Below are 12,500 nucleotides of genomic sequence, written 5' to 3'. Positions count from 1 at the left end.
TTTAGTACAAAAGTGTGCTGTGTGTTAGACAGTAATAACAACAACAGAGTCCTGAGGTTTCTAAAACAATACTGAAAGAAATCTTCTCCAATAGCAAAATGAGTTTGGATCTAGGTAGAACATAATATTCTGAGCAAACATCCCAAAAATGTGGCAATTTTTAATAATTAATTCACACTCTTTCAATATTTTCTATTAATTTATCAGCTTTATTGGACACATCAGAAAAAGTAGCGCAATATTTCAGTTTAGGGAAACAAAATAGAACTGCAAAAAATGAACCATTATTAACTGATTTGATATACTATTTTCATATTTCCCACAGAAAGAAGGAAACAGCATACTCTTGCTATAGTACAAGTATGTACTTGGACACAGTTGAACAACAATAATAATTATTATTGTTGTTCAACTGTATCCAGCTGCTTGGGTTTTGAGATCAGCATAAATATTATACTCAGGCAAAATGCAAAATGTCTCTGCAGCATTAATCTAGATAGACAAATTTTTGAAGAGGTAAAAGAGCACTCTACAGAATGACAGAACACAGACAGGTCACAGATAAAAAGATAAATTATTTTCTCAGTTTAAGGAAGCTCGAAAGGATTTTCTACTCTTAATAGTCGTGTGTCCAATGGAAAAAGATTACTCCAATCCTTACAAAAGGGCTACAGCTTCATACCTGTGTAATACTATTGTGAGGCAATGTTTTATTAAAGGGTGTTTGCTGGGTCCCAACTGCTGCTATGGTAATGGTACAGTGCTGCTCAAAGACCCTCTAAAACTTGGTGTTTGAAACGTATCTCGAAAACCAATTCAGTGAGCAGTTTTTTGCTTTTAAGATCTTGAAACCAAATCATAATTCTCTGACCTACATGATGTGAGAAAAAACTATAAACTGAAGTAGAATTTGAAATATTTATGAAAAAGCTGAAAGATGAAAAAAATTCCACCGGATATTTTTTCGAAAATTCACTTTAAGAATGCAAAATATTGCTTCTCACTTGTTTCCAAACAAATCAGGGAAGGACGCTGGACGAACTTTTGAGATAAACCTGACAAAATCTAACAAACTCTATTTCTGGTTGCATTAATTTTGATTCAATATCCTCCGGAGAAGCTCAGGTGGCATGTATGGCATTAAGCCGGAGCACTCGGCTGAACACCTGTTCTGAGCCTCCTAAAGGATAAGGATATGGCATCTTTTGTAATAAGTTATAATTTGCAATAAACTTGAAAGTTAAGGATATGCCATCACAACAATGGCAAATTTTATTTTCTGGTACACTGTCAGTATAATAAAACAGGTGTTTCTACATCGACATAGAGTGTGTGTATATATAATTATTGGAAATGTGCATACCTTGACGGATGTTCCTTTGCTTGATTTTCAAAAGCAGTGGAAACTTGATTTTGGTGTTTGAGTGCTTTCCTCATGGTGATTTTTTAACTCACCAGGACAAGACATCACTGAGGATGGTGGAATTGGCTTAATTGGTACATTTTCAAAGGGAATTCAATAACCTTTTCCTTGTCAATGTGACAAGCAGTTTGTGCATCCCCTTGTCTCGATATCAAAGGAGAAAGGGGATGTGTCCTTTTCAACAAGTGCTTTGCTGAAATGGCAAATGACGACTTTTTTCCCAGATTGATTCCACCCTTTTGTGACAAATGTCGCACAATGCAAGAGAAAGATCATTATCTGCCTGGACTTTTAAGTTTGGACGAAAATTTCTTCAAATATTCTCAAAAATTCACCATAAAGGTTTCGCTTCTCTGTTTGTTAACAAAAATGTAAGAACGCACTCGACAACAGTCGTCAACTGTTTCTTTCGGGTGGCTCATCGTGAACAATATCGTGAAGCGGAACACGAGCTCGATAGCGTTGAATTTGGCGCGCGTTGAAATAAAGTCTTGCTCCGTGTGGCCCGTGCGATCAAGAATTTCTCGAGATTAGCAAAGTTTCTGCCACCGTAATTCATGTACGAAATCTAGAAATACCTCGACCAGGAAAAGGGGGCAGAATAAAAGTAATTGTCCGATCAAAATTAATGACTGCTACTTTAGGTGAATTGGGGAGGACATCTTTAAACAAATCTCGCACACTTGGAAATACGCTACTGTAACGATACCTGCGAAAGATCCAGCGTATTTCTCCGCCGATATTCCGAACGATTTCCTGTACATTTTGTGCTGTGATTAAGACTTTTCTCCTCGAGCAAAACCTTGCCAAACGAATCAGGCGAGTATGCATCTGGCGAACAAGTGATTTCCGTGTAAGAAGACACGAAACGGCTTCACGTTCTGCTGACCTCTGATTGGGCAGAAAAACACAAAGAGTTTCTGGCACCAATCAGAATTGAGAATTACCTCCACTGTTTGGAACTGGTCTGGTAAGAACTTGTCCCCAGGGGCTCTTCTCGCCCTACTATGCTTTTCTTCGTCGCCATTTTCTTTTGCCGGTTTAGACTTCCCCTTGCCTCTGCGATCTGCCCCTGGGTCTCCGAAGATGATGCTTGGAATGACGCCATTTTTTCTCCTAAAACTGGGGGAAAAACCATATTTGGTAAAATATTCCTTATTTGGGCATAGTTTATTCCGAGTGCTTTTACACTGGATACATGGGGATAATGTGAAAGGAAATTATAACGCCAAGTTTCTGGAGGCAATTGATCTCGAGTTTAAGAAATGCCACTTTTCCTTTGTGCCTAAGGCGGAACAACTGCAAGCTATTCATGCAGTCGTTACCGGTAATGATGGTTTTGTTAAACCTGCAACAGGATTTGGCAAGTCTGTTTGCTACATGGTTGTTCCTTTAATATGTTTGCGATTCTCTTCGATCCGAGTGTCCTTCTTATCGTGAGTCCCAATCGTGGAAGATCAGATGGATGACATATGAAAGTATGGAATTTCTTGCCTGAAATCCAACTGAACACCTGCATGATGTTGGCGCAGAAAAATATCAAATTTTGATTTAATTCCTCTCGCGAGACTCCTTGAAACTTACAAATGTACTGTATGTAGGTCGTGGATGTGAATCGCTCAACGAAGACTAATAAATCTCCTGCTAGAACTCTTATTAATTGTTCATTACTTCTGTCGATCTAGTTATGTGATAATTGCACTGATACCAGCTGTGAACATACATTTGAGTTGCACAGTAATTATTGAAACTGTGATTGTTTCAGGAGTTTAGGCCAACCAATTTTTTTTTTTAATCCGGGACAAATTGTTTGGATACCCAATATAAAACAGTCAAGTAAAAAATGTCGTAAATACTCTGGCCGTGTAGCACTTATATTTTAAACAGAGTTAACTGAATAGAGTGTAATGTGAAGTGCTAGATTTCCTGACACTGCGAATCACACAGTAATTTTCATATACGATTTTTTGTCGGAGTTTCAAGGTTCCCTTTATTTACATATCCAGTCTAGCATCTAATGCAATATGATTGGCTCATTCCAAGCATGCGCCTGCAAGTAATACAGGACTCTCTCTTTTCCCGCCTGGGTTCCAGGCCCATTTTCAGGGCGGGGTAAGAGGGAGTACCGGAACAGGACTAGTAAGGCCAGGAAGCAAAAATAACCCGGGAGCTCCTCTTTTAGGCCACGCTAAATCTATATATTACCGCTTTGATTTGGGCATGCGGGCGTTGCGATACGAGCACCATGTCGAGGCATGACAGATTCACAATCACATCAGATCGAGGTGATGTGCCTGTCGGCCAGCCAGCCTATTCGCCCTTGTCACACGGCTGCCATATTGTCCCGGGAGACCAAAAAAGCTTTGTTTTACCACGCCAAGCCTCACCCCCATGGATTCCACTGCGAGGCTTGGCGTGGTAAAACAAAGCTTTTTTGGTCTCCCGGGACAATATGGCCGCCGTGTGACAAGGGCGAATTGTCGCCAATTGTAGCAAAACTGAACAATGAATCGTGTCAAAACCAACAACTTGATACCTAATTCCACAAATCTGTCTCAACATCAACACTCTTTACCTGTCAACTTCAACTACTTTACTTTGCATTCAACGATTTCCTCCCAAATCAACGGCATAAATTTGTCAATTTAAACACTGGAATTAGTCTTAAAATCAACAGCAAAAATTACCTCAAAAAAAGGTCTTTTGGCCGCAAGAACAACACTTGAAAATAATCCCAATGTTCGGCCACCTAAAGGCTGTCAAGATCAACAACTCCAAAAGTCATGTCAACAAATTTGGTCCAAGCTCATCTATGCCTAACGAGAGAGACTGGAAACAAAATTGTCCCTTGGCACGATGGCGGACGGCAGCGATCGTGAGGTGACACAAGTTGACCAAAATGGTAGAAATCTATAAACTATGTTATTTTTAGCATTATTTGGTGTAATATGTTGAGTTCATTCGTTTTGTCACTTTACCTGACGATGAAGAGCGAAAAGTGCCTGCATATTTCAAGGACTATGTTATTTTTAGCACTATTTGGTTATTTTACCTGACTCATTAGGGCCGCATATACGAGGGGAAATAAGCCCCGGCTTACTCTGGCCGCGGCTTACAAAAGACGCGAACACTCCGTATAAATGGTACAAAATCTACGTTCACGGCTTTCTCAAGCCGCGGCTTATCTTGGCCTTGGAGTTTATACTCGTATAAATAGTTCCTTTCGCGTATTATGTACGCCGCGGCCAGAGTAAGTCGCGGCTTATTTTCTCTCGTATAAACGGCCCTATTATTCCCAGGAAAAGAGAGATGTAATGTCTTATAAACTCTTGTTCTTAGGCCATCGTATCTTCATTAGGAAAATAACACAAACAGCGGTGATAAACATTGTATTCCAACGCATTTTTATAAAACTTGACGTTTCGTATGCTAGTCAACACACATTTTCAAAAGTGACCGTTACCGTGAGAAGTTATTGCTGTTTTAGCTATTACTTTTCATTATGTCACGTACTGCTGCAGATCATTTTTCTCAGTCTAGGTTACAGACCCCTATTGTTTACGATATATATATAGTTTTTAAAAATTGTAACGGTCACTTTTGAAAATGTGTGTTGACTAGCATACGAAACGTCAAGTTTTATAAAAATGCGTTGGAATACAATGTTTATCACCGCTGTTTGTGTTATTTTCCTAATGTAATGTCTTGTATTGCGTACACGGGCATGCGCAGGAGAAGGAACCTTGGGAGTGCAAAGAGAAAAGAGTACTGTGTTGATAAATAAAGCAAGTCTTTATAATGTTGAGAGGAAATTGTTGAATTCAAAATAAAGTAGTTGAAATTGACAGGTAAAGAGTGTTGATGTTGACAAATATTGTTGCGTTAGGAATCAAGTTGTTGGTTTTGTTCAATCTTTCTACAATTTGGCGACCATACCAGTCCAAAATGGCGTCCAAATCTTGAAATCGCATGGCATCAAGATCGAACCCGTAAACATATTCGGGACATTCGTAAACGACCCGAAATAGCATGTGCGTTCGACAGTCGCTTTGAAAGCAAAGGAGAAGGGTAAGGAAAGAAACAATATTATAGGACAGAGGTTTGAGGATACGAGCGTGTACTTCTTGAGATGGTTTCAATAGGCGCAGAGTACTATGACTCATGTGACAGGATTGAAATACTTTGCCCTAGGCTAGACTCCGAATCATAAATAAGTGCGACCTGTTTGATTTAAGGAGGTTAAGTTGTGATCAAAATAACTACGCGTCGTATCTCAGAAAACGATACAAAGTAAATAGTCCCCTGAGAGGACGGGTGGTTACAAGTAGAATACTAAACCCAGAGAGGCTGAAGAAAATAAAAGGGAATCGAGTAACGTTGGCATCGAAGCTGACATGTTGATCATTTTGAGTTCACCTCAACTTTTTGTTCAGAGTTTTGTGTGAATAAAGTACAAAAAGTGAATCACCAAATTGAGCTCGAAAGTGGTCATTACTAACTAACAGCTTGATTCAGTGCTCGTCCTTCCATTTAAATCCTTTGAGATGCTTTCACGACAAAAGTTCCCTGGTGTTATTTCCTGTTAGGAGGGGTTGGTATCTGGGTGGGAGACCATCGAGATATAACACATGAAATTGTCTTTCGTAGACGCCTTATGGATCGTAATACCTATTTTTTCAATCGCAGTATTCATATTTAATGGAATCCTGACCATTCATCACTTTAGGAGACATAATCTCAGAGAAATCATTGATTATGAAGGGCGTTCGTTGGGAGAACTTTGGAGGCTGGAATCACTAGACGGGCCGAGATACCATGAACACGATGCCTTAATGTAAAGAACGTATATCGGAAAGTATTAATATGTGAGGCTTGCGGAATGTGGCTAAAAATGAAAAGTTTGGAGTAAAGAGGTGACGACGTCACAAAATCTAAATTTATAAAAGTCTGGAATTTGAAAAGAAGAATTTCTTGACCGCCATTTACGAATACTGTCTATGACGTATCAAAACCGAAATGGCCATGCACATATGACGTAATTCTAGATGGCGCTATAAAAGACCCTACGCAAAGAATACCCAAGATTAGAAATTGCGTTCTCCTAATGTCAACTCAAAAAATAAAATAACTACTCATAATTAAAATAATAAATTGCAAATTGGCATACAAAATCTTACGCATGTGTAGTAAAATTACGACCATATACTATTACAGCCAGGGGAAAATAGAATTGATGGCCAAAAGCTTTATATGGATAACCGAACCTGCCGCAATATACAACTTAAACATTTTGGACGACTATAAATGCTCTCTGAAATATTGAACTGTCCAATTTTAATATAAATAACGAATTGTGACCAAAATTACTGAGACCAAAAATGAGAGTAACAGTGATACATTCGTATACCTACCTGGAATATCATCCAATAAACTTTTCATGGCTTGAGGAATAAATACACTTTCATGATCCTCCAGTAAAATATTTTCAATTTCCAGAAGCCCAGATGTATGAGGATCAATTCCTGATTCTTTTTTATCAGCCAAAGACATAAGCTGTGATTGTCTGTGCAGTTCCTGTAGTCTGTGTTGCAGGGGAGGATAAGTGGAACTGTCAATGATATCGCCTCCAAACTGTGTGTTCCCCTCACCACCAGCAAATTTGAATTGGTCTATGTTGAGCATGAACTCTAAACAACCCTAAAAATGGTTAAAAAAAAAGAATTAATACTATAAATAATAATTATAATTAATTGATAATTAACAATAACAAAAATAGAACTGCAACCAATTGACGACAAAGTGTATAGTAACATTCAGGGACGTGTGACATGAAGGAGAAAAAGACAATAGAATATATGCTCAAACCATTATTGCAGTCAAGGTAATGACACGATTTTAAGTGCAATTTGGCAAAAGCAAGCACAGGTACATTTTTTCAAAGAACAACAAAATGGCATGCGCTTAAGGGCCCGTGCAATTTTGCCAGTCTTTAGCTAGCTGCTAAAAAGAAAGCTTTTGACTGCCCTGACGAGCTGAAATGAACTACATGATTACTGGTAGATTAGAGATTACATATATAGATACCGCTCAATATATGATTGTTAGGAAACTTAAAACGAAATCCATTACATGTCATTGTGTGTTACCGATAAAATGTTGCGTTTCCTTGGATTGGATTCTATACACGAGAAAGACATACATTTTTTTTTCTAGGTTGTGAATATTTTCTTGTCCTTGCAGGCACAATCACACTGTTACTCGTACTCAAGACAAATGCCATCAAATGTCATCAATGCCACACTTTGACCGTTCGTTCAGCAAACCACTAAAAAGAACTTTGCCAATCGCTTTGATAACACGCTCTATGTCAGGGAGCAATTTCAAGTGCTATTGCAATATCATTTTGTAACCAAATTAATAAGAATTAATACATATTGAAGTAAATTTAGTATACTTGAGCTTGATATGCGACTTGATTAAGTTTGCATGCACTTTTTAGTTTTCAACGTTTTCCACAAAAAGTTGAACTGACTGAAATACACCAAAACAATGAATTTATTTCAAGAATGTACAATTTACAAAGAAAAACACATTGCATGAATTAAAGGAAAAAGCTTACCGCTGTAAGGTATATTTTTATCACTTTTACTGGGAAACATGATAGAATGTCATGTACGGTAACGAAATCCAATCTCATCAAAGCGTCGGCCAAAACATCAGCTGACAGTAAGTTGACCAGTAGTTGGCCAACAGTCGACTGATCGTTGGCCAACGGTTGATAGACTGTCGGCTGACATGGTGTCCGATGACTAATGTCAACGTACACATATCGCGTTGGTTAAATGTTGGCTAAGTGTCGATTGTGTATCGGTGATGTGTTGAGAGAGTGAGTGAGTGAGTGGGTGACTGAGTGAGTGAGTGAATGCGTGAATAAGTAAATGAGTGCAGAAGCTACAGGCGCAATCTCTTTCCTGTTGAAATACCACTGATGATCGTCTGCGTTCATGAATAGGTTGTTAGTTTGAGCATGTAGTGCCGATAAATTAATTTGGTACAGATTTCAGAGTAATGGTCCAAAGTATGAACCCTGAGGGCAGCCTGTTAAATGTCTTTCCATCCATCAAAGAATCTACTTATTTAACGCGATTTGTCCTGTCAATAAAATTGGAGCGCATAAGTTCCAGGGATGTGTTTTGGAAGTCATAGCTTTCACGCTTCTTTATCATAAGAGAATGATGCATGGAGTCTAACGCTATGCTCATATCTGTTGACAAGACTATCACGCATTCTTTATTATCAGGGGCTTTCCACCAGTCCACTGTAACTCGAATGAGATTTGTCTCCTGTAGGCTGACATCTTGTTGTAAAGTTGAGTCTATTCTTTCAGTAATTTGTCTGCTCAGCAATGATTCAAAAACACTTGCCAGGGAATTTGAGACAGTGATGATCGATAATTAGAGCAGATGGCCGAAATCAAGTCTTATGGACACATTTTCAGGTCCAACGGCAATCCGACCACATCCCATGAAAGTCCAAGCAATCCACAAAGCAAGCCCTCCGCAGAACCCCAGTGAAGTCAAGTCTCTGTTCGGCGTGCCCACGTTTCATTCACGTCTCACGTTTCAATCCGAATTATGCCACAATCACAAGTACCACTTAGTGCTCATGAGACATTAGACACATCCTGGAAATGAAGACAAAAGGAACAGAGAGCGTTAGAGGCGTTGAAAGACGTTTTGATTGGAGATGAAAGGGACGCAGAAAATCCTACTGATTTTGTGACATCGCAGTTCAAAAGCATTCGAACAGAACATCGATCCCGTGGAAGATCAAGTCAATTTTGTCGGTGACCCTGCCATTCCAAACGCAATGACACTGGCAGAAAGCACGGAACCAAAGAAGACATGGAGCTGCAAGTCATAATCAAAGCAGTTGAAACCGACAAGTGGAGCTGCCCTGAAGTCCAGCGGTTCAAACAGTTTTAGGATGAAATATCTGAGTTTAATGGATTGGCGTCGAGAGGAAACAGAATTGTTATTCCAGCTAAATTAAGAGATACATGTAAGGCAGTTGATCTGGCACATCAAGGTCACGAAGGGATGATGAAGACTAAACAACTGATCTGAGGAAGAGTGTAGTTCCCAGGAATTGATAGAATGGCAGGAGAGCAAATAAAGAGTTGAGAATTGTCTCTGAATTGTCAAGCTGCTACAGCAAAGTCACCACAACCAGAACCGCTGAGAATGATTCCAGCAAATGATTCCACTTCCTGCAGCACTATGAATAGAACTTGCAGTTGACTTTGCAGGACCATTCCATCGGGTGATTACATAATGTTGGTAACAGACAAATTCAGTTGTTTTCTAGACTTGCCACAAGTCGACCTTACAAGAATCCCAGGAGAAATGTTTTGGCGAGGGCAGCGTGCGTTTTTTGACGCGACCTTGCGAGAATCCCAGGAGAAAATGTTTCGGCGAACGAAGCATGATTTTTCGACTTTTCGAAAGTCTAGTTGTTTTCCTTAAGTTGAAATACTCACCTCACTTTCAGCCAAACCTACATGTATGATCCCTAAAAGAAAAAAGTGCCATATTTGTACGACAAGGCATACCAGATGTTCTCATGAGTAACAATGGTCCTCTCTTAATAGATTTGACTTTGCTGACTACCTAGGATTCAAGCATAGAAAGATCACCCCATATTGGCCCAAAGCCAATGGTGAAGCGGAAGGTTTAACTTGTACAGACCCGTCAGAAGAGCATTAGGATTGCCCACTTAGAGGAACAAGAGCTATAATATTGTAATAAAAGTTTTTACCTCAGTACCGTGCAACACCCCATTCACCACCACCAACCTGTCAACCTGTGAAACACTGAACAACACAAAGCTCAAGATTGCAATACCCGAACCACCACTCAATCCAGACAACAGAAATTTGTGTCTCAAGTTCCATCAGCATCCTTAGCTGAAAGAGATCTGCATTACAGGAGCAAAAGATAAAGAGATTATATTACACAATTATTTCGACAAGAAGAGAAGTGCTCAATCCAGGGAACATTGTTATAATTATGAGACAAACAAAACAATTAAACAGAGCATCCCGTACATCCTAAAAACTCCGTCGTGAAGAAGAAAGGTTCAATGGTCACAATACGTAATGGATTAGAGACTGTTACAAGAAATTCATCACAGTTTGTAGTCATTCCTAACCATCTTATGATGGTCAAAATCAATCTAGTCGGAAAGATGATTCTGACACACCTGTTGTACAGCCAAACCTGACAGAGTTCAAAGCGAAAATTCCTTAAAGGGAACAAAAAAAGAAACATCAAAGTTCTTGTCAGATTCCCTGCATTCATGCAAACAGTCTATATGAAATAGCTTAGGGTGAACAAGTTCAAAAGAACATTGATATTTAAATGAACTCTTTTGTTAAAGACTTCTCTTTTGCAGCAGGCTTCTCAGCTGAACTTTTCTTGTTTTCTTTTCTATTTCGATTTTACATCTTCATCCCAAGAAGAGAAGGGATGTTATGACATTAGTCATATTATCTGTATATAGTAAGATCACGTGAGCAAGTAGCATTGTGAGACATCCCAAAAATCAGCTGCAGAAGTGAAAAGTACCATTGCATAGTAAAATGCAAGTGGGCATATCATACGTATTTTCCTACTCAAATCTTACTTGAAAGCATTAGAAAAGGAGGGTAAGAGCAAGATACTTGACTACTATACAGATTTAGCCAAGCCTAAAAGTGGAGCTCACGGGTTATTTATTCTTACTGGCTGTAGGAAAAGTAAAGGTTTTGGAATTCACCAGTTAGGCAATGACCTTTTCTTGAATCGCAAGAGAGTTTCAATGGTGAATGGAAAAGGAAAAAAGCCAAAAAGCCAAAATTAAAAACGTGATGTGACAGATCGTTAGGAAACTTTGCCAGTTCCTTATTCCATTTTATCTCTGAGAACGAGATCATTCACATTTTGATGCATTTCACTGAAACACGCCAGCTTGGCTTGGAACAAGAATCTGCAAAATACGGCAACCAAGGAAGGACAAACTTTACTTATTCACTCGCATTTTAGAGCAAAACGAACAAACAATTAAACTGTTTCTTCATATCCAAAAAGATGATTGCTATTTAATTCCAGTTGAGAATAAAAATTCATTCCTGAACAAAGGACAGGTGTCAATTGACTATAATATGCATGACCAATATCAAAGATATCAAAGATGTACATGTATGCTGTAAACTAGCAGGTCTAGAGTAGATGGCTGCCATTTTGGGCAAAATCACTCTAAACTTGAGCCTGCGATATGATCATGTGATACTAGTCACACTGGCATACAGACGCACAGATGTATGGATGGACGGTCAATGATGTTACAGCTAAAACCAAATCCTTCCAAAGGCTTTTGCATACAGTTCTTCATTTATTGTACAATTGTATCGAATGCATGTACATGTACACACTACACTGTACAGTATAACTTAAAATGGAGTTTTTTCTTTTTTCTAGCATCAATCCAGATTTTAGATATGAATGAATTCATTTTATCAATGGAAAATGTACCTGTCAGTGCATTAACATAGAAACAAGCTTACCATTCTGCCTTCTATGCATGCTGAAAAATATTTCTTAACAAAGATAAGACCACCTTGAATGTCACCCATAGAGAGACCAGGATTATCTCTGCAATAAAATAAAATGTTAATGGCAATATCAATTATTATTAGAGTGCTACTATGACTAAAAAATAAATTTTACTTTTTCTTTGCAGTTCAAAATGACTTTGAACTAGGGAGTTAGTGATGCCATTTTTTTTCTCCTTGCTCATGCTCTTAAACTAATCAGTCAATGATTTTAATGCAAGCAATGTAGGATTGCTAAATGAAAGCTTCTAATTTTGAGAGTCAGGTCAGTGACACAAACTTCAACATACAAAGGACAGCAGTGTTTAATTTGTTGCACATTTGATTGGTTTTTGCAACATACAGTATATTCTATGGCGACCAAATAGGATATTCATAGTTTTAATGCTAATAGGCCTCTCTAGCCTCACTATGAAGAGAAAATTT

At 38.6% G+C, this 12,500-nt stretch overlaps 1 protein-coding gene across 4 annotated transcripts in view; it reads right to left on the bottom strand.

The window, feature by feature from the left end:
• The window catches only part of LOC138060518 (uncharacterized), a 48,018-nt gene that overhangs the window by 34,360 nt on the left and 1,158 nt on the right, over positions 1–12,500 (bottom strand). For all 4 annotated transcript variants that reach the window (XR_011134366.1, XM_068906323.1, XM_068906324.1 and 1 more), the window contains 2 exons: positions 12,027–12,114; positions 6,835–7,120 (listed from right to left, as the gene is read on the bottom strand). Coding sequence is in view for 3 of the 4 variants with exons in the window: in XM_068906323.1 (XP_068762424.1) it covers positions 6,835–7,120; positions 12,027–12,114 (374 nt within the window). In the remaining variant the exon portion in view is untranslated. The remainder of the gene's footprint in view (positions 1–6,834; positions 7,121–12,026; positions 12,115–12,500) is intronic.

Source organism: Montipora capricornis, chromosome 8 (genome assembly GCF_036669925.1).
Source record: "Montipora capricornis isolate CH-2021 chromosome 8, ASM3666992v2, whole genome shotgun sequence".
Taxonomy (NCBI): Eukaryota; Metazoa; Cnidaria; class Anthozoa; order Scleractinia; family Acroporidae; genus Montipora; species Montipora capricornis.
The sequence above is the reverse complement of the archived record's forward strand: the minus strand, read 5'-3'. Positions and strand labels throughout refer to the sequence as shown.